Source organism: Aquarana catesbeiana, linkage group LG07, assembly GCF_042186555.1.
Source record: "Aquarana catesbeiana isolate 2022-GZ linkage group LG07, ASM4218655v1, whole genome shotgun sequence".
Taxonomy (NCBI): Eukaryota; Metazoa; Chordata; class Amphibia; order Anura; family Ranidae; genus Aquarana; species Aquarana catesbeiana.
The window spans coordinates 337,404,228-337,428,179 of record NC_133330.1 but is presented as its reverse complement, the minus strand read 5'-3'; the positions used below and the strand labels follow the sequence as shown (position 1 = coordinate 337,428,179).

General features: G+C 44.6%; 1 protein-coding gene across 1 annotated transcript in view; it reads right to left on the bottom strand.

Annotated features, from left to right (window-relative positions):
* Positions 1-23,952, bottom strand: part of SZT2 (SZT2 subunit of KICSTOR complex) — a gene marked incomplete in the record, with an annotated part of 250,239 nt that overhangs the window by 79,218 nt on the left and 147,069 nt on the right. Inside the window, 13 exon segments of the mRNA XM_073593915.1 lie at positions 983-1,080; positions 1,165-1,325; positions 9,851-10,014; positions 10,098-10,283; positions 10,364-10,549; positions 11,869-11,947; positions 12,226-12,390; positions 13,996-14,114; positions 14,258-14,369; positions 15,411-15,531; positions 15,733-15,835; positions 18,399-18,551; positions 21,677-21,790. Coding sequence (XP_073450016.1) covers positions 983-1,080; positions 1,165-1,325; positions 9,851-10,014; positions 10,098-10,283; positions 10,364-10,549; positions 11,869-11,947; positions 12,226-12,390; positions 13,996-14,114; positions 14,258-14,369; positions 15,411-15,531; positions 15,733-15,835; positions 18,399-18,551; positions 21,677-21,790 — 1,761 coding nt within the window.

The following is a 23,952-nucleotide window of genomic DNA, read 5'->3' as shown; positions in this document are numbered from 1 at the left end:
TTTCCCCCAGCTACATCACCAACCTCATCCCAAAATATCACCTGAACCGTCCTCTTCGCTCTTCCCAGGACCTCCTGCTCTCTAGCTCCCTCGTCTCCTCCTCCCATGCTCACCTCCAGGACTTCTACAAAGCCTCTCCCATCCTCTGGAACTCCCTATTCCAATCCATCCAACTATATATTACTCTGTCTGCCTTTAGGTGATCCCTAAAAACGAATTTCTCCAGGGAAGCCTATCCAATCCAATCTTTACTTAAAGTGATTGTAAAAGGAAAAGTTTTTATTTAAACGTAGACTTGTTCCGCAGGATCCAGTGCTGACTGGAGGCCATTACTACGTGTCCAGTGTGGGGTCTGTGTACCATTATTCTACTGGAAAGAGCCAGTCTCATAATCCTTGATGGAACCATTGAGAAGCAAATTACCAAAAACACAGTATATATATATATATATATATATATATATATATATATATATATATATATATATATACACACACACACACACACACACATATACATACATAAACACACACACACACACACTATATTGTCAAAAGTATTGGGACGCCTGCCTTTACACGCACATAAACTTTCTTGGCATCCCAGTCTTAGTCCGTAGGGTTCAATATTGAGTTGCCCCACCCTTTGCAGCTATAACAGCTTCAACTCTTCTGCGAAGGCCGTCCACAAGGTTTAGGAGTGTGTCTATGGGAATGTTTGACCATTCATCCAGAAGAGCATTTGTGAGGTCAGGCAACTGATGTTGGACAAGAAGGCCTGGCTCACAGTCTCCAATTCATCCCAAAGGTGTTCTATCGGGTTGATGTCAGAACTCTGTGCAGGCCAGTCAAGTTCCTCCACCCCAAACTCGCTCATCCATGTCTTTATGGACCTTCAAAAGGTCCATAAATTGGAAAAAAAGCTCTTAGAATTGAAACAACATAACCCTGCGATTTTGGCAGCACTCTGGATTGTGACCTACCGAGCTGATTCATAAAGTTCATCCACTGCAGGCAGGTGTGACTATACAAGGGGTGCAAGGTTCCGATGTCGCCCTCCTCTAGCTGCGTCTGTCGTTTCCTGCATAGATAAAATTATGTCACCGGGGGGGTTGGAAAATGACAGAAAGTGGATCAAAGTACAGTGGATTATACTGCTAAATACCTTTGTGCGTGTTCCAAACTGAGCCCAGGCCGGTCTGGATAACTGGGCACTTTAAGGCTCTCCGTCTTATGTCTGCGCCTCGTCCGCGGCTCCTCCGTGCGTTCGCTGACAATGTCATCTGTGGTTTTCGGGGGGCCCAACTCTGCATTGTCGGGTTTGCTCTGAAATTAGAGGATGTAGCAATTAAAAAAGGCCCCCTCTCCCGCCGCCAATAAAAGTGATCTCGCAGCAAATCCGTAGCAGAAAACCCCTATTATCGGAAAGCGGACCACCAGCTGAAGAAGAGGTTACCGGGGTTATGGCAGCTAGCTGCTGCCATAACAAGGATATTCCTCTTCAAAGTGAGGACATTCATCGGTGTGTGGCGGTCCGGAAGTGGTTAAAATGCAGCCCACACCTTTTTTTTTTTTTCATCTCCTGGAATGGAGCACATTGCTGTGCTTTATAGAAGGGGTCTCCAAACTGTCTCAAACAAAGGGCCAGTTTTTCTATCCTTCAGAATTATGGGGGGCGGGGGCCATTGGGAGTTGAAGAGGTCCCGACGTCAGCAGGAAAAAGCAATGCCCCATGTTTGGTGTCATTGGAAGAAATTATTAGAGTCATTGGCAGGAATTGTGCCACGTCATTGGTGTTGGGGGGGGGGGGGAGGGAGAGATTGTGCCCCATTGGTGGCATCAGTGGATGAAATAGTGCCCCAAAGGCCAGACAGAAGTAAGCAAAGGGCCACATCTGGCCCTCAGGCCGCAGTTTGGAGACATTTGTGCTATTACATTCTTTTGCAGGATTTGCCTTTCGGCCTCAGTGGAACCTCAAGTTTCTTTTTATACGCCCTCTACGGGCCTTCTCTTCTTCCCCCTTTTTGGAGGGGCCAAGGAGAGGTTTTTCCTCTCCCTTTACCCCTCTGAAATAGAAGAGAATATCACATATATACTTCTGTGAAAGAAATCCAATCGCCACCCATATATGGATTTATAACAATTCTCTTCAAAATACTTAAATTAATGTTTTCTCTCGGAATCAAGAACCTATTTGGTAGACAGCCAATACAGTGTAAGTGTAAAAGACATGAAAAGTACACTATGAAATGTTTCACATATATTTGTACTCATATGCTTACTGTTGCCTTTTCAATATATTTCTTCTAATAAAGAACTGTCTCTAATTTACACCCACCCTTGAGGAAGGAGGATAATTTACTCTGAAACGCGTCGGGTGCAAGAGTAGTGTCTCAAACACTGTACACATACTAATGTAAAACTGTCTGATTCGCATTCCAAACAATAGATGCTACATTATTGTTATGTTTTTACTGTTTCTACTCAAATTATATTTGTACTATATATACTTTTTTACGTTTTTTTTGTATGTGCCTAAAGAGTCCACCACTAGGGGATCCCTTTTATTGTTTAGTTTAAATTTTGGATGTGGCACAGTAATACAGTCGGCTGCTGATCTTCATTATTTTTCGCAGTTTGGAGACCACTGCTTTATACAGTAACTGTGGCTTTGTTTTTAAAGTAGTGATATGGCCCTGGTAAGCCCATACTGCCGTTTTATAAATTGGGCCCCAAGGGTAACTGCATATTGATTTCTGCACACCAAACATGGAGGTTCGACATTGTAATAAACGGTGGAAAAATAAGAAAAATCCCTGACACTGAGACTTCAAGTTATCGAAAAAGGGGAGTAATTTAATGGAACGCTATAGTGGTTTTAGGTCAGTTTTTTATCATCTTAGGCTTCATGTACACGGGACGTTGTTCAACCTTGCCTGAAAGATTTAAGTTGACAGCTAGAAACCGGCGTCTAAAAACGCCCCTTTAGTTGCGTTTACGTTTAGAAGCGTTTGAAAAAAAAATTTTTTTATTTTTTTTTTTTTTTCGAAATAGCCAAAAAATTTAAAAACGCCTGTAAACGAAACGCGGCTAAACGCGAGTTGCCGCGCTTAGCCACGTTTGACATGCCACTAAACACAGCTTCTGAACGCATTTTTTTGGGTTCCAAAAAAAAGCCTCTAAACACAACTGCCTAGAAACGACTATAAACGAACCAGTGTACATAAGATAACATAGAGGAGGGTTCAGGGGCAGTTGAAAAAAAATGCCCAACTGCTTCTAAACGTCCGTTTACCAGCAGCCGCGTACATGAGGCCTAAGGGTTCTTTTTAACGACTAGCCGACCAGCTCACGCAGATATACTACGGCAGGTTGGTTCTCCTGCGCGAATCGGCGCACCTGTACGGCGACTCAGGCGGGCGTTCTCGCTCCACACTATCGCTGTGTACAGAAACAAGGAGATTCCCCGTTCTGCCAGAAGACATGACAGAGATCTACTGTTCCCAGTGATCTCTGTCATGTCCCAGGCAGCCCATCCCCCCTACAGTTAGAACACACCTAGGGAACACACTTAATCGCCCCCTAGTGTTAACCCCTTCCCTGCCAGTGACATTTTTACATTAATCAATGCATTTTTATAGCACTGATCAATGTAATAATGTCACTGGTCCCCTAAAAGTGTCATTTGGGGCCAGATATGTCCGCCGCAATGTTGTAGCCAACGCTAAAATTCGCAGATCGCCGTCATTCCTAGTAAAAACAATGAAAAAAGGTCCCTAAATCTATCCCATAGTTTGTAGACGCTATAACTTTTGCACAAACCAATCAATAAACGACTATTGCGATTTTTTTTGTACCAAAAATATGCAGAAAAATACATATCGGCCTAGACCGATGAATAAATTTTTTTTTTTTTTTATATTTTTTTTTTGGGATATGTATTATAGCAAAAAAGTCAAATTTTTTTTTTATCTTCAAAATTGTCACTCTTTTTTTGTTTATAGCGCAAAAAATAAAAACCCGCAGAGGTGATCAAATGCCACCAAAAGAAAGCTCTATTTGTGGGGAAAAAAAGGACATCAATTTTGTTTGGGTACAGCGTCGCACGACTGCGCAATTGTCAGTTAAAGCGACGCAGTGCCATATCAAAAAAAATGGCCTGGTCATTAAAGCGGGAGTCCCGCGAAAATTTTTTTTTTAAAAGTCAGCAGACTTTTAAAATAAGGACACTCACCTGTCCCGGGGTCCAGCGATGTCAGCACCCGAGACCGAACCGTCCCTCGGGTGCTGCTGCTGCCATTCTCAGTGAGGGAATCAGGAAGTGAAGCGTTGCGGCTTCACTTCCCGGTTCCCTACTGCGCATTCTCAATGGTCCCCACTATCTCCTGGGACCTGTGTGTTTCCCAGGAGACAGCGGGGGAGTGCGGGAGGGGGCGTGACTCCCGTGGGAGTCTATTCCCGGAAGTGGGTGCAGATACCTGTATTATACAGGTATCTGCACCCCCCTCCCCCCTGAAAGGTGCCAACTGTGGCAACGGAGGGGGGGAGGAATCTGATGAGCGGAAGTTCCACTTTTGGGTGGAACCCCGCTTTAAGGGGACAAATCCTTCCGGGAGAGGATGGGGGAAGGACTGTGTGCAGGGCTAGGTTACCAATCGACCCGTCAGCTGCCCACGATTGACATCTTGCCAACTCCCGGGCTAGAGATATGGTCTGACCAGTTTGGTGTTGAGGAACTGGGATGTCTTGCATAGCCCTGACTTCCAACCTACTGAACACCCTTGGGATGAAATGGAACAAATGATGTTAAAGCCAGGTCTTCTCATCCAACATCAGTACCTGACCTCACAAATGGGCACAAATTCCCACAGACACCCTCCAAGATCTTGTGGAAGGCCTTCCCAGAAGAGGGACAAGGTGTTCAAACGATAGGCCATTGTACAGTGGAACCTCGGATTGTGAGTAACGCGGTTAACGAGCATTTTGCAATACGAGCAACTATTTTTTTTTTTAAATCCTGACTTGGTTTACGGGTGTTGCCTCGCAAAATGAGCAAAATTCAAGCTTCTGCGGTGTGCAGTACCGCATTTGGCCAGCAGTGTGGGGGCGCCAGTGACACTCAGAGCCGTTCGGAAACACTCGGAAATGCTCTGTTCCTGAGCCTTTCCGAGGGCATTTGAATGCATCCAAATGGTCTCCCATTATTTCCCAGTCTCTCCGGCGCCCCCCCCCCCCACCTCTGGCCACATGCGGTATTGCATGCAATAGAAGTCAAAGTGGAATGAATTATCTTCGTTTCCATTGACTTCTATGGGGAAACTCACTTTGATATGTGAGTGCTTTGGATTACAAGCATTCTCCTGGAAAGGATTATGCTCGTAATCCAAGGTTCCACCGTATATGGAAATAACAGCAAACCATAGAGCTAGACCTAGAGGTCTCCAGTACTTCAGAGGCACAATTAGTTGTGATTTAAGTAGGTATGGCCTTTTTTTGGCAATTTAGCAAAACTTAGTGCTGGGTAAATCTTTTACATTATAACAAACATTATGGTCTAAATCAGGGGTCTCCAAATTGCCCCAGGGCCAGATGCGGCCATTTGCTTGTCTTTATCTGGCCCTTGGGGCACTACTACTCCAACTGCTACCAATGATGGGGCATTGCTTTCTTTCACTGATGTTGAGGCATTTTGTGTTCTCACTGGCCACAGTCTGGCCCCCTAAAAGCCTGAAGGACAGTAAGCTGGCCCTTTGCTCAAAAAATGTTTGGAGACCCCTGGTCTAAATTATCAACAAACATCTAACCCTACCCTACAGTAATTGCAAAACCACTTGGAGAAGCACCAAGTTGAGTCTCGTGTCCAAGCCACCAGGCACTTAATACGACGGCTTATTCTTCTGTTGTAGAAGACATTACTCGGACAACACAATCTAATACAGTAAAACCTTGGACTGTGAGCATAATTCTTTCCGGAAACATGCTTGTAATCCAAAGCACTTGTATATCAAAGCGAATTTCCCCATAAGAAATAATGGAAACTCCAATGATTCATTCCACAACCATTTATTGATAGGTCCTTCAGTTTATAGTCCATATAAAAAGATTCTAGAAATGTGACCAGGTTGTATAACCATAAAATGTCCATCCACAAATGGAAACCTCCACAAGGGGATTAGAAGCAAAACCCAGCAGGAGCTCCAGAGTATAAAAGAGAAGAGAGGAGCCTCCAAGTGTAGCAATAATGTTGTACCTTCATTAAATGTACCCATATTGCTACACTTAGAGGTGCCTCTCTTCTCTTTTATACTCAGTTGTGACGCTACTTGTATATCAAGACAAACATTTATTTTAAAAAATTTGCTTGTCTTGCAAAACGCTCTTAAACTAAGTTACTCTCAAACCAAGGTTTTACTGTATATTATTTTCAGCTAGGAAACTTGTTGTTGAGACAACTAATCACACTTTTACAAGGAATATACACTCACGGGAAGAATCTCAGAATGTGAAAATACTCCGGGACATACCCTAATTTACTCAAGACAGCTTAAAAGGGCGATTATATTCTCCAGTACATTCTCAGTCCGGAGTGTGATTTTGTCAACTCAATTGTTGTTACTCTGTAATAGTATTTAAATGGCTGCTGCAAAAACCTATTTCACACTTCGCAAACTTTCTAAATGTAGATCCTACGGAACTACAAGTAATCGCTAGTCATTATAGCCGTCCTTGTCTGTGTCTATGTCAGGAGATATTAGACTGAGATTCACGATTTTTCTTTAGAACCTTAGCTGCTCTACGGGATATGTAACTATACTGTGGACGGAAGGCATTTGGGTGGAGGGTGTTTATTTTTGGGGTCTGGGGGGGTTTGCTATAAAAAAGTTTTGAGCCCTTTTCGCATCTGTTCATTGTGGGAGCACCTGCCAAAAACGCAAGTGTTTAGTGCAACACACAAAACGCAGTGAGACGCCATTCATATTAAAACTGAACCCTAACTATTTGCCGCCCGTATAACTTACTTACTGTATTTATTGGCGTATAACACGCACTTTTTCACCCTAAAAATCAGGTGCAAAAAGCGCGTGTGTGTTATACGCCAATACGTCAATTTTAGCTGCCTCGGAGGGGACAGGGAGGGGAGCGGGACGAGCGCCGTCAGATTACATACAGTGAGAATCTCCTGTTTACTTGGCGGCCTCTGTAATAGGAAGTCCCGCCTCCTGGGCTGCCATTGGACCACTGTTCTATCATAGAAGATTCTCACTGTATGTAATCTGTCAACGCTTGTCCCGCCCCCCTCCCTGTCCCCTCTAGGCTGCAGATGGGCATTGATCAGGCTGCACTGATGGCAATGGTGAGGCTGCTGCATTGATGGCAATGGTGAGGCTGCAGATGGGCAATGATCAGGCTGCATTGATGGCAATGGTGAGGCTGCAGATGGGCATTGATGGCAATGGTGAGGCTGCAGATGGGCATTGATCAGGCTGCATTGATGGCAATGGTGAGGCTGCAGATGGGCATTGATGGCAATGGTGAGGCTGCAGTTGGGCACTGATCAGGCTGCATTGATGGCAATGATGAGGCTGCAGATGGGCATTGATGGCAATGGTGAGGCTGCAGTTGGGCATTGATGGCAATGGTGAGGCTGCAGATGGGCATTGATGGCAATGGTGAGGCTGCAGATGGGCATTGATGGCAATGGTGAGGCTGCAGATGGGCATTGATGGCAATGGTGAGGCTGCAGATGGGCACTGCCCCTTATTTTTCGTCAAAGTTCCTTATTTAAAATTTTAGTTTTTTTCCTGAAAATTCCCTCTTAAAACGAATGTGCATGTTATACGCCTGTGCGTGTTATACGTCGATAAATACGGTATATGGCGGCAAGGTGGCACTGCTGCACCAGATCATGTACCTAGTACATGATCCCACACTTCCGGGTCTGCGGCGTGCTTGCGCGCCACGGGGGCGACCTACTCCCGCTGTGATTATACACAGCAGGAGCTGATCTGCGGGTACCGTGGACTCGATGTCCGCTGGCACCTGGTGATCATTTAGTAGAGAGGCAGAACGGTGATTTGGCTATGTAAACGAGGCAGATCGCCGTTCTGTCAGTATGGAAGGCATGGATCCTGTGTTCCTGTAAACCAGGGACAGGGGTCTATGCCTTCTCCTAGTAAAAGCACCTCCCACACACCAGCTAGGCACACATCTAACCTGTTGATCGCCCCTGATGTTAACCTCCTTCTCAGCCAGTGTCATTAGTACGGTGATATTGCATATTTTTAGCACTGATCACTGTATTAGTGTCACTGGTCCCAAAAAGTGTCCGTGTCCTGACTGCCTCACTATCCAAGCCCCCCTAGAAGTCCCTTATAGCCGCCATTACTAATAAAAAAATAAATAAAAATCCTATAGTTTGTAGACGCTATAATTTTTGGTCAAACCAATCAATATACGCTTATTGGGATTTTTTTTTTTACCAAAAATACATAGCAGAATACATATTGACCTAAATTTATGAAGAAATTCACTTTTTTACTGAATATGTTTTATAACAGAAAGTAAAAAATATTGTTTTTTGTTTTTTTAATTTTGTCGGTCTTTTTTGTAAAAAATAAAAACCGCAGAGGTGATCAAATACCACCAAAAGAAAGCTCTATTTGTGGGAAAAAAGGACATAAATTTCATTTGTGTACAGCGTCGCATGACAGCGCAATTGTCAGTTAAAGTAACACAGTGCGGTATTGCAAAAAATGGCCTGGTCATTGGGGGGGGGGGGTTAAATCTTCCAGGACTGAAGTGGTCAATGCGCCTAGCCAGCAAACAATATATGTTTGAAGCTTAATTTGAAGTGAAGTGAAGTGAAGAGGTAAGAATGAGCTCAGGCGTGCTCGCAAACAGCACGTGCAGAGCCCACCAGGAAGTTGGCACTGCGGAGAGTTAATCACAAGCAGTGAGACACTGTCCCGATGCGCGGCTGCAGAGATCGGGAAATGTCTCACTACCTGTGAATAGCGCTGTGCAGTGCCGACTTCCTGGCGGGCTCTGCACGTGGGCTGTGCGAACACGCCGGAGCTCATCCTTAGGAAGCGGTAAAGACTCACACACTGAGTTAAGTCCAAGGAGCTGCATGACATCTCTTGGGCATAGCTCTATTATTTACATTTGACAGGTTTACTGCCCTGCTGAGAGACACTCTGGGGGTCAGAGGAGAGAAACACACAAAGCAGCTATGGCCACCCCTTTACTTTGCAGCACATTCACAGAAGCCTTTGTATTTTGTGAATGTGTTTACAATATACCAAAGCTTCTGTGGATGGGCAGGAGAAGGGGGACACAGAAGCTGCAGCCACTCTCTGGGTCAAGACACTGGGCTCAGAAGGATCAGAATCGCTCTCCTGGAACTACAGTGATAGCTGTCTTTTAGGAGTACTATAAAGCTGGCAGATGTACTATAATAATAGAGATAAGCCCAGGAGATGTCATGCACCTCATTGGACTTAACTCAGAGTGCCTTCATTTTTTTTCACAAAGAAGCTGAATTCCTGGAATTCAACTTTAAAGTGTGATTAAATCCCAAATATTACAACGCCACACTTAAGCCGGGTACACACTAAACGTTTATTTTTTTCGTACAACCCAGGGGAATCTGATTTGCTCAGCAGGGGATCTGTCCGTTGATTTCCTGCTGGGCAGAGCAGACAGATCACAGGTGTGTGTCTGCTCAGTTTCTGTATACACACACACACACACACACTATCCAATCGGGTCCGGCTGCTGGTGACTGGATCGCCTGTGTGAACTGGGCCTAAAACCCGCCTACTGGCGAGTCTGTTATCCTCTTTTCTTACCAGCATATCCCAGAAGCTCCTGCGCCCAGTTTTGCTGGGTGGGGTACTTGGATCTGTGCCGGATGGAGTGGTTGATGGCGGAAGCGACACAGGAGAGGGGCGGCACTTGTTAGATGGCTGGGTCAAGCCCTTCATATCAGGCAACGATTGGGAGGGTCCCTTTCCTGTGATCAGACAGGAAAAAGATCACACACGCAATTTGACATTTAAATCAGACTAAAAGAAAAAAAAAATTCTCTTCTCTTACCATTAATGGCTACTTCCTGTTCTGGTTGACTGACAAGGTCCACACACAGGGGCATCTGCAGGATGTGGAACTCAATGATGACATCACAGAGTGCGTGGCGTAACGAGTTGGCGAGCCGCTCAGATAACTGAGAGGAGCTAATATTTCCCTTCTCCCAAACATCAAAGCGGACCAAGGTCAGAGGTGCTGGAAGAGGAAAGGTAGGGTCATAAAAGGACGGAGAAAAGGAAGAAACGAACAGGACCGGCCAAACCAAGAGTACCTACCTGAGCTGTCAGTGGTGGAGCCTTGTGTAAACTTGCTGACTTTAGTCAGAGACTCGAATGTGCTGACGCTTAGTAGGTGGGATGTTGTAGAAGGGCACATAAGAGTAGGATGTGTCCGCTCGCCATACGCCTGTGTCACCAGGGCGCTATGATGATCCACAAAGGAAAGAGCTATGCAGGCAATACCTGGAGAAAATAGATGTTCATTACCAACTAATTACCACTTCATGGTGTTGAATGGTTACTAAGGAGACCATATACAAATGAATAACTAAAGAGGTCTCCTTAATACTCTTAAACTAGATATTCTATACCTATATACTCCTATGCACCTGGATGACGTCCTATTGGACAAAACACACCGAGTGGAGCTACAGCGGTGATGTAATCACGCCCGACAGGGTGCTGATGGTGCCATCTGTTTTACATGCAATTTTCTACTTGCCTTATACAAGTAGTTTTTTTATCTTAATAAAGGTGGAATTTGTATACTACTATGCTAGGAGTCCCTGCTTTGCCTTTATCCCTTCCTGAGCTTCGTCTGTGGACTGCCTGGTTATTCTGAAACCCTTTTTTTGAGTCCTGGATTGTGGCATTTATCCCAGTGGGATATCTTCCAAAAAAGTGCAGTCAGACCCCCATCTTTGAGGTCTTACCTGTTGGTAAACGGTTTGTTAGTAGGGTGCGCACTCAGGTGTGGAGTGGTGTATATGCACATTGAATCACTGGAATTTGGCGACACTTCCATTTTTTTGATGGACTGTTTGTACTGTGCACCTTTTTCTATATAAGGAACTTTCCTTGGATGTTTATGAATTTATTTATTTGCACGTCTATGTTAGACACACTTGTTTAAAGCGAAGCTCCACCCAAAAGGGGAGGCTCTGCTTATTTGCCCCCCACCTCCCTTCTCCTCCACTGCCACATTTGGCAACTTTCGGGGGAGAGGGGGGAGCAAGTACCTGGTTTTGACAGGTACCCGGCTCCAACTTCTGGCTGACTTTGCCGCAGCAAACTCATCCGGAGGTTCAGTGCCCCCTCCTTCCCCCTGCAGCTGGGCTATTCACAAAGCACAGTGCGCAGTAGGGAACCGGCTGTGAAGGCGGCAGCACCCGAGAGCATCCTTACCTGAGATGGCGGCGGCGGCAGCACCCGAGAGCCGATTTAAAAATGGGACATTGCTGGATTCATGGAAAGGTAACTGCCCTAATATTAAAAGTCAGTAGCTATAGTATTTGTATCTGTAGCTTAAGAGAGCTCTGTATGATGTCATAAGCCTAGGCTAATGACCAAACAAGAAACAGGAAAGTGGGCTGTATAAGGGATTTACTGGCAGAAAAAAAAAATATTTTACTATCCAAAATTAAAACAACAACAACAAGGGCAGAAGATTTAATAGGTGGAAAGATGAAAAAATGACTGAAGGTACACTTTATTAAGTACAATGTACTGCAGGATGATGTACCCTTCTGATGAACCATGCTGTATATGATGTTGCCCCTTACCTTTCCCTCCTGTGCCTTGTCCGCCAGGCTTGTTGTACAGGAACAGGTCTAGCTCAGGAAGGGTGCTGTGGTAATAATGCTACAGAAAACACAGCAAATTAGTACCAAAGATTCTGGATGATCCCTCCATCAAATAGTACCAAGAGCCACAGATTATTTATATCATTCAAGCAGTAGAAAAATAATAATATCTGCTAACTCGGCACAAATGGTCTTGCATTGCATTACTAATTGCTGATTTATGGGAACTAAATTTTAGCGATTTAATATAGAAAATGTAACTCAGACATAACCTTTAAACATCAAGAATTCAAGATGCCTTGTACAGTGCCTGTGCAGCGTTACAGCGCCCCCTACCTGGAAGTGGTGTTCTCCGTTGCTGTCTGTGTATTTGGGAGTATGGAGGAAGATGAGCAGGTTCTGGCGCAGGTAGTAGGACATGGCCTGGAGACATGGTAGAGATGATTGAGGGATGGTGAACAGCAGCACTTCTGTCGGTGGTGTTCCTCGGGGCTGGATGAACTGTAGAACAAAGAGATCAAGGATTGGACCTGACCCGGCCTAAAACTTTTTAGGGTAACAGTGCTGAAAGTGCATCTGCTTAGCCTTTAAATTCCTCCATCTATCCCTGGGAAGGCCACTTGGATTCTAGGTCTGGGTTGTACATGACCTTCCCCCGTCAGGAGGTGGGATGTAGATCCAGGAGTGGGGGGGTCTCAATCTCAACCTGGGCTAAAGTTGAAGCTCGAGGTACAACCCTGGCCTTAAATACAAGTGGCTACACAGAGACTTGAGGATCCTTTGGGAGACTAACACAGGTACATGCAGGCAATACATGGTTTAATCACTTCCTGAGCACGCTATAGCCGAATGATGGCTACAGATCGGTTGTCCAGGTCTGGGAGGGCCTCACATGACTTCCTCCCATGATCACGTGGCACGCTGCCACGAGGGGGTGACATGCTCTGTGATCGCCGTGTGCTTAGGATACAGCTGATCACAGATTGGGGTAGAGCCAATCACAGCGGCCTTTTTCCCACGTGATCAGCTGTGTCCAATCACAGCTGATTACGATGGAAACATAATCCGGTTATTGGCATTCTTTTCCTCACGCTAAGAGCGTAAGGAGAAAAGAGCAAATAACCAGCTTTTATGAAAAGGACATCTATATTGATAATCAGGGCACTGATTATCAGTGTCCTGATTATCAGTGCAGTCCCAACAGTGCCCATCAGTGCTGCCAGTCAGTGCCCACCAATGCTGCCAGTCAGTGCCCACTAGTGCTGTCAGTCAGTGCCTCCTTATCAGTGTCACCTATCAGTGCCCATCAGTGCTGCCTACCAGTGTCACCCATCAGTGCCGCCTACCAGTGTCACCCATCAGTGCCATCTATCAATGCCCGTCAGGGCCACCTAACAGTGCCCTTCAGTGCCGTCCAACAGTGCCCTTCAGTGCAGCCTCATCAGTGGTGAAAAATTACCTGTTTGCAAAATTTTTATAAACTATGAAAAGCGTTTTTGGTTTTTTTTCTACATTTTCGTATCTTTTTTCTTTTTTTTTAGCAAAGATAAAAAACCCAGTGGTGTTTAAATACCAACAAAAAAAGCTCTATTTGTGTTAAAAAAAAAAAAAAGGCACAGTGTTGCATGATCACGCAATTGTCATTCAAAGTGCGACAGCGCTGAAAGCTGCAAAATCGCCTTGGGCAGGAAGGGAGTAAAAGTTTCCAGTAGGCAAGTGGTTAATGAGTTTGTTGTGGAGGAATTCGGGTGGCCTGCGCAACGCTCTGATCTCAACCCTATTAAATAACTTTAGGATGAACTGCAAGATAGGTGGTCTGTTTTTGTTTTTTGGTGCCCAACGTGGGGCCATATGAGCCACCTCTTCAATACTAATTTTGCTGAATGAACACAAAGTTTCCAAGGACACGCTCTAAAATCTTCTAAAAACCATTCCTAGAAGATGCTATAGCAGTTTGGGTGGGGAGGGCTCTATAATAATACCCATGATTTTTGAACAGGATTTCCTAGCAGCTCATATAGGTGTGATGGTTACGTATCCACATACCTATATAGTGGTATTTCTGTCTATCTGGGCACAGCCTAAATTTTCCAACACTCTTCTCACCTCCACATCAGCAGGGGTCAGTTTACAATTCCTCTGCAGCATAACCGTGATGATGTCCAGCGTGGCCTCATCCAGACGCTTCCTGAGAACCTTCACCAAATCATCGGTTATCTCCGAGCCTACATAAATAAACAGAAATGTCATTACACCTCATCCAGGAAGGTCTATCGTCCAGACTCTGCATGACAAACTTCAGGAGAAGATACAGGTAAGAAGACCACTGGCAGTAAAAACGTTTGGCTCCTATCACATTAGAAGATACCTGCTTCACCCACTCCATGAACCTGCAGTAGGATATGTTTGTCCATCTGCCCCACTGGCCTAGCCGAGTCTGTACTTCGAGAGGAGGACAGGTCCAAAGAGAGGCGACTTCCCTATAAAACAAGGATGATAAGAATATTATGGAAATATCAGGGATCTTCAAACTACGCCCCTCCAGCTGTTGTGGAACTACACATCCTATGAGGCATTGTAAAACTCTGACATTCACAGATGTGACTAGGCATGATGGGAATTGTAGTTCCTGAACAACTGGAGGGCCGTAGTTTGAAGACCCCTGCTCTATATTGTCATGCACCTCATCCCGTTTAGCGAAATTGTAAATATGGAGGAATGGGATTATAACGTTGCTACCAATAATTAGTTCATAACAAATTAAATAAAAGATATATAATTTCTTTATTAAATACAAAAAGATAAAGACAAAAATAAACAGGGGATATAAAAATGGTTAAAATCAATGATAGAGCATATACAGAATATATATATTGGGCTGCTGGTGACCCACACGGAAAAAGGAAGGGATGGTCACAGATGGATGTTAAATCCCAACATGTTTCGCCAGTGATGGCTTCCTCAGGGGATAGTATGGGACCACCACAATAATCCAGCTCTAGCATAAAAAGCAAAAAAGTATATGTAAGTAATAATACATGATAACACAGAAATAGATATTGTCATTAGCATGTGCTGTGCATCTTCCTGAGTACATGACAATATGTATTTCTGTGTTATGTATTATTACTTACATATACTTTTTTGCTTTTTATGCTAGAGCTGGATTATTGTGGTGGTCCCATACTATCCCCTGAGGAAGCCATCACTGGCGAAACATGTTGGGATTTAACATCCATCTGTGACCATCCCTTCCTTTATCCCTGTGGGTCCCCAGCAACCCAATATATATATTCTGTATATGCTCGATCATTGATTTTAACCATTTCTATATCCCCTGTTTATTTTTGTCTTTATCTTTTTGTATTTAATAAAGAAATTATATATTTTTTATCTAATTTGTTATGAACTAATTATTGGTAGCACCGTTATAATCCCATTCCTCCATATTTACAAGGATGATAAGAAGCAAACCAAAGATGAACAGACATAAAACTCAACAATCTACATTGTTTCATTACCTGATTGCTTACCATCACATCTTCTGAGAAAATTGGTTCCTGACTACGAGACAGAGCCAAGGACCGAGACAGCGACAAATCCACATCCCACAGACGCCCGTTGCTGGAGGTTTCAGACAGTCTAAGGGTGGAGAGACAGAGGATTCAGCCAATCAGATGTACAGCCCCGTTCTCACAGTTCTGATTTCAGTGAAGGACTTGTAGTGCCCCACAGCAGGGCCAGCTCTGTTCTAAGTACCGGGGCCAGAAGCACCACAACTGAATTTCACTTTAGAAATGGAACTAAAAGAAAAAAAACAAAAAAAAAAAAAAAAACACTCACCGGAGGTAGAAAACGGATTTGGTGGCACGCTCCTGGTAGACAAACATGTTCTTCCTGTTGACGACGGAGAAAGCGTTGAGCACGGAGCGCAAGGATTGTATAGCTGCAAAAAAGAATGACAGGGTTATCCTCTAAAGAGATTGTAAAATGCTGCCTGAAAGAAGATCTTTCCTAGAGAGTTAAAGCTATGAGGAAAGATTAGAGGAACTGAATTTATTCTATACTGAGAAGTGGAGACAAATATATAAGGGGTCCATATAGTGAACTTGGTGTTGAGTTATTCACTTTACGGTCATCACAGAGGACAAGGGGGCACTCTTTATGCCTGGAGGAAAAGAGATTTCATCTCCAAATATGGAAAGGTTTCTTCACAGTAAGAGCTGTAAAAATGTGGAATAGACTCCATCCAGAGGTGGTTCTGGCCAGCTCAGTAGATTGCTTCAACAAAGTCCTGGCTTATTTCCTAAATGTACAGAATATAACTGGGTACTGACACTAATAGGTAAAGTTGATCCAGGGAAAATCCGATTGCCTCTCGGGGGATCAGGAAGGAGTTTTTTCCCCTGCTGTAGCACATTGGATCATGCTTTGCTGGGGTTTTTCACCTTCCTCTGGATCAACTGTGTGTACAGGATTGTGTATATGGGATTGTATGATATTATTTTTTATTGTATTTATTTTTATGGTTGAACTAGATGGACTTGGTGTCTTTTTTCAACCTGACTAACTATGTATCCAAACCCAAAACCAAAAATGTAATATATTGCAAGTTACTAACGCTTGGTGTGGTGACTGGTAATCCTCCAAATAACACACTTCCTGTCCCTGTGTGGCTACATCACTCCTCCACTATATGTATGGAGGGTGCCATGGTTGTCACCCTAGGCTGCTCTCCTGCCATGGACTACAAGCATGTTCATATCTCTTCATCTCCTTTACATGGAGGGCAGGGCAAATGGTAGTTTATAGGAGCTAGTTAGGAAGGAAGATATTCTTTGAAGCAGCTCACAGGAATCGACAAGGACACAGCATTTCAAGATCAACAGGTATTTGCTGAAAATGTTCCTAGCTTGAGAGGAGAAAAAAAGAAGAAAGAAGAAAACCAACGCAGCCACCACATCAAAGGATTGTAAGCTGCAACATATTGCATTTTTGCTCTTGGGTTTAGTTATCCGTGTGTCAAATACAAGACCAGCGGGCCGAATCCGGCACGCCAGGCCTGGTCATGTGGCCCTTCCGCCCAGTTTTGCAGCCAAAACATGGCGAAACTTCATTCCGCCACCTCCGGCTGTCACCCTCCGCTCCTTCTCCCTGCTGTCACTTGTAAACAGAGAATCCTTTGCTGTCAGTGGCTTCCAGATGTAACAAATACCTCATGTCGGGGACAGCTCTCCAGAATCTGAGAGAGAGAATGATCTCCCTGCAAGGCAGTGCAGCCTACACAAGAAGGTATAACAGAGCCAAATACATGAGAACTAGAGACCCGCCCACATAGGGAGAGGTAAGAGAAAGTAGAGATACAAAGGTTGGGAGGGGGGGTGTTGTACCCTGTGCATAGCGCATTCCTGAGCCCTGCACGCTGTACACAATGCACCCCTAAACCCCGCACTCTGCACGTAATGTACCCCTAAACCCTGCACTCTGTACGCAACATATACCCCTAAACCCTGCACTCTGTACGCAACATATACCCCTAAACCCTGCACTCTGTACGCAACATATACCCCTAAACCCTGCACATAACGCACCCCTAAACCCTGCACATAACGCACCCCTAAACCCTGCACATAACGCACCCCTAAACCCTGCACACAACGCACCCCTAAACCCTGCACACAACGCACCCCTAAACCCTGCACACAACGCACCCCTAAACCCTGCACTCTGCACACAACGCACTCCTAAACCCTGCACTCTGCACACAACGCACTCCTAAACCCTGCACTCTGCACACAACGCACTCCTAAACCCTGCACTCTGCACACAACGCACCCCTAAACCCTGCACGCAACGCACCCCTAAACCCTGCACGCAACGCACCCCTAAACCCTGCACGCAACGCACCCCTAAACCCTGCACGCAACGCACCCCTAAACCCTGCACGCAACGCACCCCTAAACCCTGCACGCAACGCACCCCTAAACCCTGCACGCAACGCACCCCTAAACCCTGTACTCTGTACATAACACACCCCTAAACCCTGCACTCTGTACGTAACAAACTCCTGAACGCTGCTCTCTGTACCTAACGCACTCCAGAACCCTGCACTCTGTAGGTAAAGCACTCTTGAACTCTGCACTCTGTAGGTAACGTAGCCCTAAACCCTGCACTTTCTATGTAACACACTCCTGAACTCTACATTCTGTACATAGTGCACCCTTGAACTCTGCAATATTTATGTAGCGCACACCTAAACCCTGCCCTCTGTATGTAATGCACTCCTGAACTCTGCACTCTGTATGTAGTACACAATTTTGTTTTTCATGTGCCTTAGCAGTGACTGGCGTTCTTCTGGAATGGAGAAACACTAGTCGCTACTCTAATGTGAATGGGCCCTTTAGAAGTCACGTAATGACAGTTCACCAATCCCCACCTCTAATCTACATATAAGTTCTACATAGACCGACCCCTTAATAGTGATAAACAGTTAGATTGATCAGATTTACCTCTGGAAACCCCCATATTGGGCCCCATTTTAAGGCGCGGGTGGATGTGTATAACGGTGCTCCATACTGTATCACAGGCGAAGTGTCCCGGAATGAACTGCATAGTGGCTGCCAGGTAATCTCGCGGCTGGTAACTCTCTTCTCCAGGGAAATCTGTTGGGCAGTTAAAAGGATAACACAATGGAGAATCAGGATTCATGAACATTAAGTCAGTAATCAAATAACGAATATAAATGAGAACAGAAAAGCGGAGAAACTAAATAACTGAGCACCCACTTATGGCTGCCACATCGAACTAATTATACTCATTGAATTGCAAAGGTCTGCTTTAAAGCTGAAGTTAAAAAAAGAAAAAAAAAGTATAGAAATAATAAACCGGGCCACTTCTGAAGGCACCAAAAAAATGGAAGGTATGTTCTTTGTTCTCTGAGCTTCCAGTTATATATGGATAGGTAGGTACCCGGTACGGATGGAGCTAGTGGTAACCAAACTTACCCTTTGCAAAATGTCATAAGCTAAAGTTTAGCAAAAAAAATAAATAAAAAAATTCCCACAGCTAGTCACATCACTTTCCTGTAATGAAGTCCCATATTGTGCAGACAGCTGGATCCAGAAAAATCTTCAACTGCAGGGCTGCCCCGTTCTCTTCCTGACTCTGAACTTCCGGCACCGCAGTGGATAACAGCGTCTGATCTTCAGGCAGAACAGCAGTACAGATGGCCTGACAGGGACACGCCCCCTTCCTCCTCTCCTCCAATAAGGAGAGTTCTTTCATTGATTACACTGCTTGTAAACACCATCTGTGAATAGGTATCTGGTTTGTCACCAACTGGACTGACTGATAAACGGTCACTAGCCATGACTGAGGGAGGAAGGAATTGCTTCCAGTGGGTTGTGCCCAGCGGCGGTGGATAGTGGTGGTGAAGCCTCTTGCGGGCTGCTACCTTTCTGGTACGGCCTTATAGTGCATTTCAGCAAGAAGATTTTGGGTGGGGGAGGAAAGAGCGTCCCGGTGTCCAGAAAAGAAACAATCAATGCAGGGTTCATAGAACGTTTACTGAAAATGTAACATGTACATTGAGCCAACGTGTTTCGGAGGAATGGACTCCCACTTTTTCAGGGCTGTTGCCGCTTCTTCATGGCTCGTTACTGCAGGAATGCCTTGTCCTCTTTCGTGGGTTCTGAACTTCTGGTACTGCAATGATTAACATCTTTGGATCTTTAGGCAGAAAAGCAGTACAGATGGGTCCAATGGGGACACGCCCCTCCTTCCTCATATGAACCCTACAAGTTGCTTTTTCTCGACACTGGGCAAGCCTTCCTCCCCACCCAAATCTGTGAAGAAGAGTCTGATCAGTCACAGGATTCTCTCCACAGATTTGGGTGGGAAGGAAAGCTTGCCCAGTGTGGAGAGAAAAAACAACTTGTAAGGTTCATAGAAGCTTTACTGAAAATTTAACCATGCGCATCGAGCCAACACGTTTCAGCGGTAAGGGCTTGCGCTTCTTCAGGGCTGTTGCTGCATGCAAGTGAATCGGATTGGGTTCCAAAAGGATTTCTACATTTTGGACTGAAAATTGACAGAGTGCCAGCTAGGGATGCAGAGGCAGCAGCCAATTTGCAGTCCAAAATCTAGAAATCCCTTTGGGAGCCAATCCCACCCACTAGCACGCAGCAACAGCCCTGAAGAAGGGGGGAGTCCACTTCTCCGAAACGCGGCTTGCTCAATGTACATGTTTTATACATTTTCAATAAACATTCAATGAATCCCACATCAAAAGTTGCTTTTTCTGGACCCTGGGCACTCCTTATTCCCACATCTGTGAATGGGGGGAGGAGTCCAATCAGTCACAGGATTTTCTCCCCCTTTCACAGATGGCGTTACAAGCAAAGTATCTATGAAAGGGGGTTTCTCAATGATGGAGGAGGAGGTGAGGAGGAGGGGAGAGAGGAGGAGGAGGGAAGGAGGAGGAAGGAGGAAGAGGAGGAAGGAGAGGAGAGGAGGAGGGGGAGGAGGATGGAGGAGGAGGAGGAAGGATGGAGAGAGGAGGAAGGAGGGGACGTGTCCCCGTTGAAACTTTGTACTGTTGTTCTGCCTGAAGATCCAAAGATTTCAATAGTTTAGAGCCAGGAAGAGGACAAGGGCATGCCTACAGTGAAGATTTCTTGCAGGTCCACCTGTCAGCACAACGTGGGACGTACTTCACTACCGGCAAATCATGTAACTAAAGCTACAGGATTTTTTTTTTCTTAGCTAAGCTTCAGTGTAAAGTGAAAATTTGCCAAGGGTGTCAATCAGTTACTACAAACTCCACTCATCACTACTATTTGCCTATAAGTGTTTTAACTAGAAGCTCCAGGTGGCATCATGGAGGAAGGACATATCACCTATTTGGTGGCTTCAGAAGTGGCCCTGCATGTTTATTTCTATTACTGTAAAGCTTGGTGTGGTCATCTCAGACTGACATGACTTATGAATATGCACTCCATCAAACGCACACCTGCAGCTCTCAGTGTACGGGCCCTGGTCCAATATTATCCACTTGACCTCCGGTAGATTTACCCCCCCCTCATGACCAGGCCATTTTTTGCAATAAAGCACTACGTTACTACGTTCTGACAATTACACGGTCATGCAACCCTGTACATAAAAATTTAATTTTTGTAATTTTTTTCCCCACAAATACAGCTTTCTTTGGTGGCATTTGATCACCACTGGGTTTTTTATTTTGGGTGCTATAAACAATAAAAGATCGAAAAAAAATATATATTTTTTTTATTTTCTGCTATAAAACATATCCAATAAAAAAAAAAAAAAAATATTTATAAATTTGGGGCCAATATGTATTCTGCTATATGTTTTTGGTATAAAATAAATAAAAATAAATCAAAGGATTAAATGTGTGCCTAGCCAGTGTTTTTGTGTACTATGTGTGGTGCTTTCAGTAAAAGATGTGTTTGATTTACATCCCCGCTGTCAGGACAGAACTCTGCATTGTTTACATAGGCAGAGCTCCGTCCTGTGTCTCTCCTCGACGATGATCGGTGGGTGCTGGCCGGCGGACATCCACTGGCCGGCACCCGCTGATCGGCTTCTGCTGAACCGGCGCGACCCCTACTCGGAAGTGCAGAATCAGGTATGTGCGTTATATATATATATAAATATACACACACACACACGACTATGCAAAGAAAAGCCACCCTGTAGCAGTAAATCTTCTATAGGGCGGTCCCTTAACTGTATATACAGTATTTCTGGCTAATGAGATAATGGTCACCTTCGCCCACAAGCATCCTCTGACGATATGTTGCATAAGGACTTTCACTCTTCCAGATATCCTCCTCGCTCTCGGCCACCAGCAGCTTATTACACAGGTGCGTGTCGTGAAGATCTCGCAGCAGCAGACGCTAATGGAGGAAGACGAGCAAAAGGATGAGCATTTATATTATAACCACTTGCTGTCCGAGGCAACATTTTTTAATTTTTTTCACACACGTTAAAATTAGAATTTTTGTGCTAGACAATTACAACCCCAAAAACATTGTATATTTTCTGGCCCAGCAGAACAATGGCAGCTGTTGCACTTTGGAGATATTTCCTCAGCCATTTCTAAACCGCAAATTTAAAAAAAAAAAAAAAAAATACACTAAAATAAAATGAATGCACACAAACACAATTTAATGCCACTTTTTTTGAGAGGGTAAATTATATAAGGAGTTGCGTTGAGTAGATAGATACCAAACAAGTCAACACTCAAATGGCATGCCTGTGAAATGGCAGGAAACTACGGTACGTTAAGTTTTTCATAGGCGACACTTTAAAAGCCTTTACAGGTCATTAATCATGAATGACAGGCCTAGAATTATTGCTCTCGCTCTGATGTTTGCGGCAATACCGCACATGTGTGGTGCAACCACTGTTTACATACACATGCTGTATTTATGCTGCTTTTGCATTTGCGTGTATGCATGGGGGTCAGGGGTGCTTTTATTTACTTTTTTTTTTTTTGAATTACCTTTTTTTCATTTAACTTTATTGCTAGCACAAAGGAGCCAACAACCCTGCTATCCCAGCCATTTACTGCGGTCCCAAGCACCCCAAGGACATGGGAGAGCCCAAGAACCACCGTGGGAGACAGCCAGCCCTTCTCACTATAGTAAAAGTGATCGGGAGGCTGTAGAGCCATCTGGATCACTTTTGCTGAACGGTCGATCACCAGCTGAAAAAAAATTCAACTCTGTATTCATTAATACATCCTTAAAGTGGTTCTTAAGTCAACAAGGGTGTTCTTACCTTCATGCATTCTATGCCTTATGGTAAAAAAAATAAACTAACGAAGTAAAAAAAAAAATAAAAAAAAAAAAAAAAAGAGTCTTGCATCAAACCAGCGCCGAGCCTGTCTGCAGCTATTCGCTCCCCTCTCCTGACTCTCGCAAGCTTGGCTGAGAGCCATTTGCTCCTGCTGCTCTCTTAACCGGGGCTATTCTACTGATGTCACTCCTCTTCTGGATCCTGAGAGCACCCTGCCAATGGACACCCAAAGATATTTGGAAGGAAAGCGCTGGTTCCTTATGATTTACCTTAAAGTGGTTGTAAACCCTTCACATATACCCAGTGAAGTGACTGACCTCAGGTAATACACAGAGATGAAACAAATCTTCCTCCAAAGTTGTACCTGTTTATCTGCGGCCTTATCTTCTCTACATCTGTACAAAGTGCTGAATGAATGCAGCTTAGTGTTCAGAAAAAAAGGGGGTGGAGAGCTGAAGTTACACACTGCAGGAGGTCAGTGAGGAGAGTTCCCGAGAGTTGATTGGAGGGAAGGGACACACCCTCCTCCACACAAGAACAGAGCTGAAACTGTCACTCTGCTGGGAGGTCCCTCCCCTGTCACCATTTTTCCCTTGGTGTCAGGAAAACTTGTCAGAAGTGACCCCTACTGATAGCAGCGGAAAGAAGCAGTGGACAAAAATTACACTTAGTGCTCTGGATTGAGGCAAGTACTCAGTATAGAAGGATAAGCTTTGTTCAGATTTCATTTCTGAAGTTTACAACCACTTCAATACCAAAACCCAGGGATTTATTTTATGTTTTCATTAGGGACACCATAAGATTGGCAATTTCTCTCCGTGAGAAGTGGAGCCGAGATGTGTCTGCAGAATCTCACACTGAGGGGGACGCACTCTCCCTTTCTCCCCCGCCCCGCGTGTTCCGATATGGTGCACATATGGCAAAAGGCTAATTGCCTTTTCTGTGAAGAAAAGGAATGAACAGCGGTTGGTCATGCAGAAATTTGTACAACAGAAACTTCTCTGCGTAGGAGAAGGAGCATGACCGGACCATCAGATGTTCTAGTAATTGCTCCTGCAGTTAACCCCACATAGTCTCATTGTCACAAATGATGCTCAGATACATTTTCTCTATGGAGCCTGACTGTAATAGACTGTAATAGATTGTATAGATTGCTAAAAGTCGTTGCTGCTGCTGCACACCCCCGGCTGGGTTAGTTTTGACTTTTTTGCTCCCTGTGTGTTGGGTTTATTACATAACAAA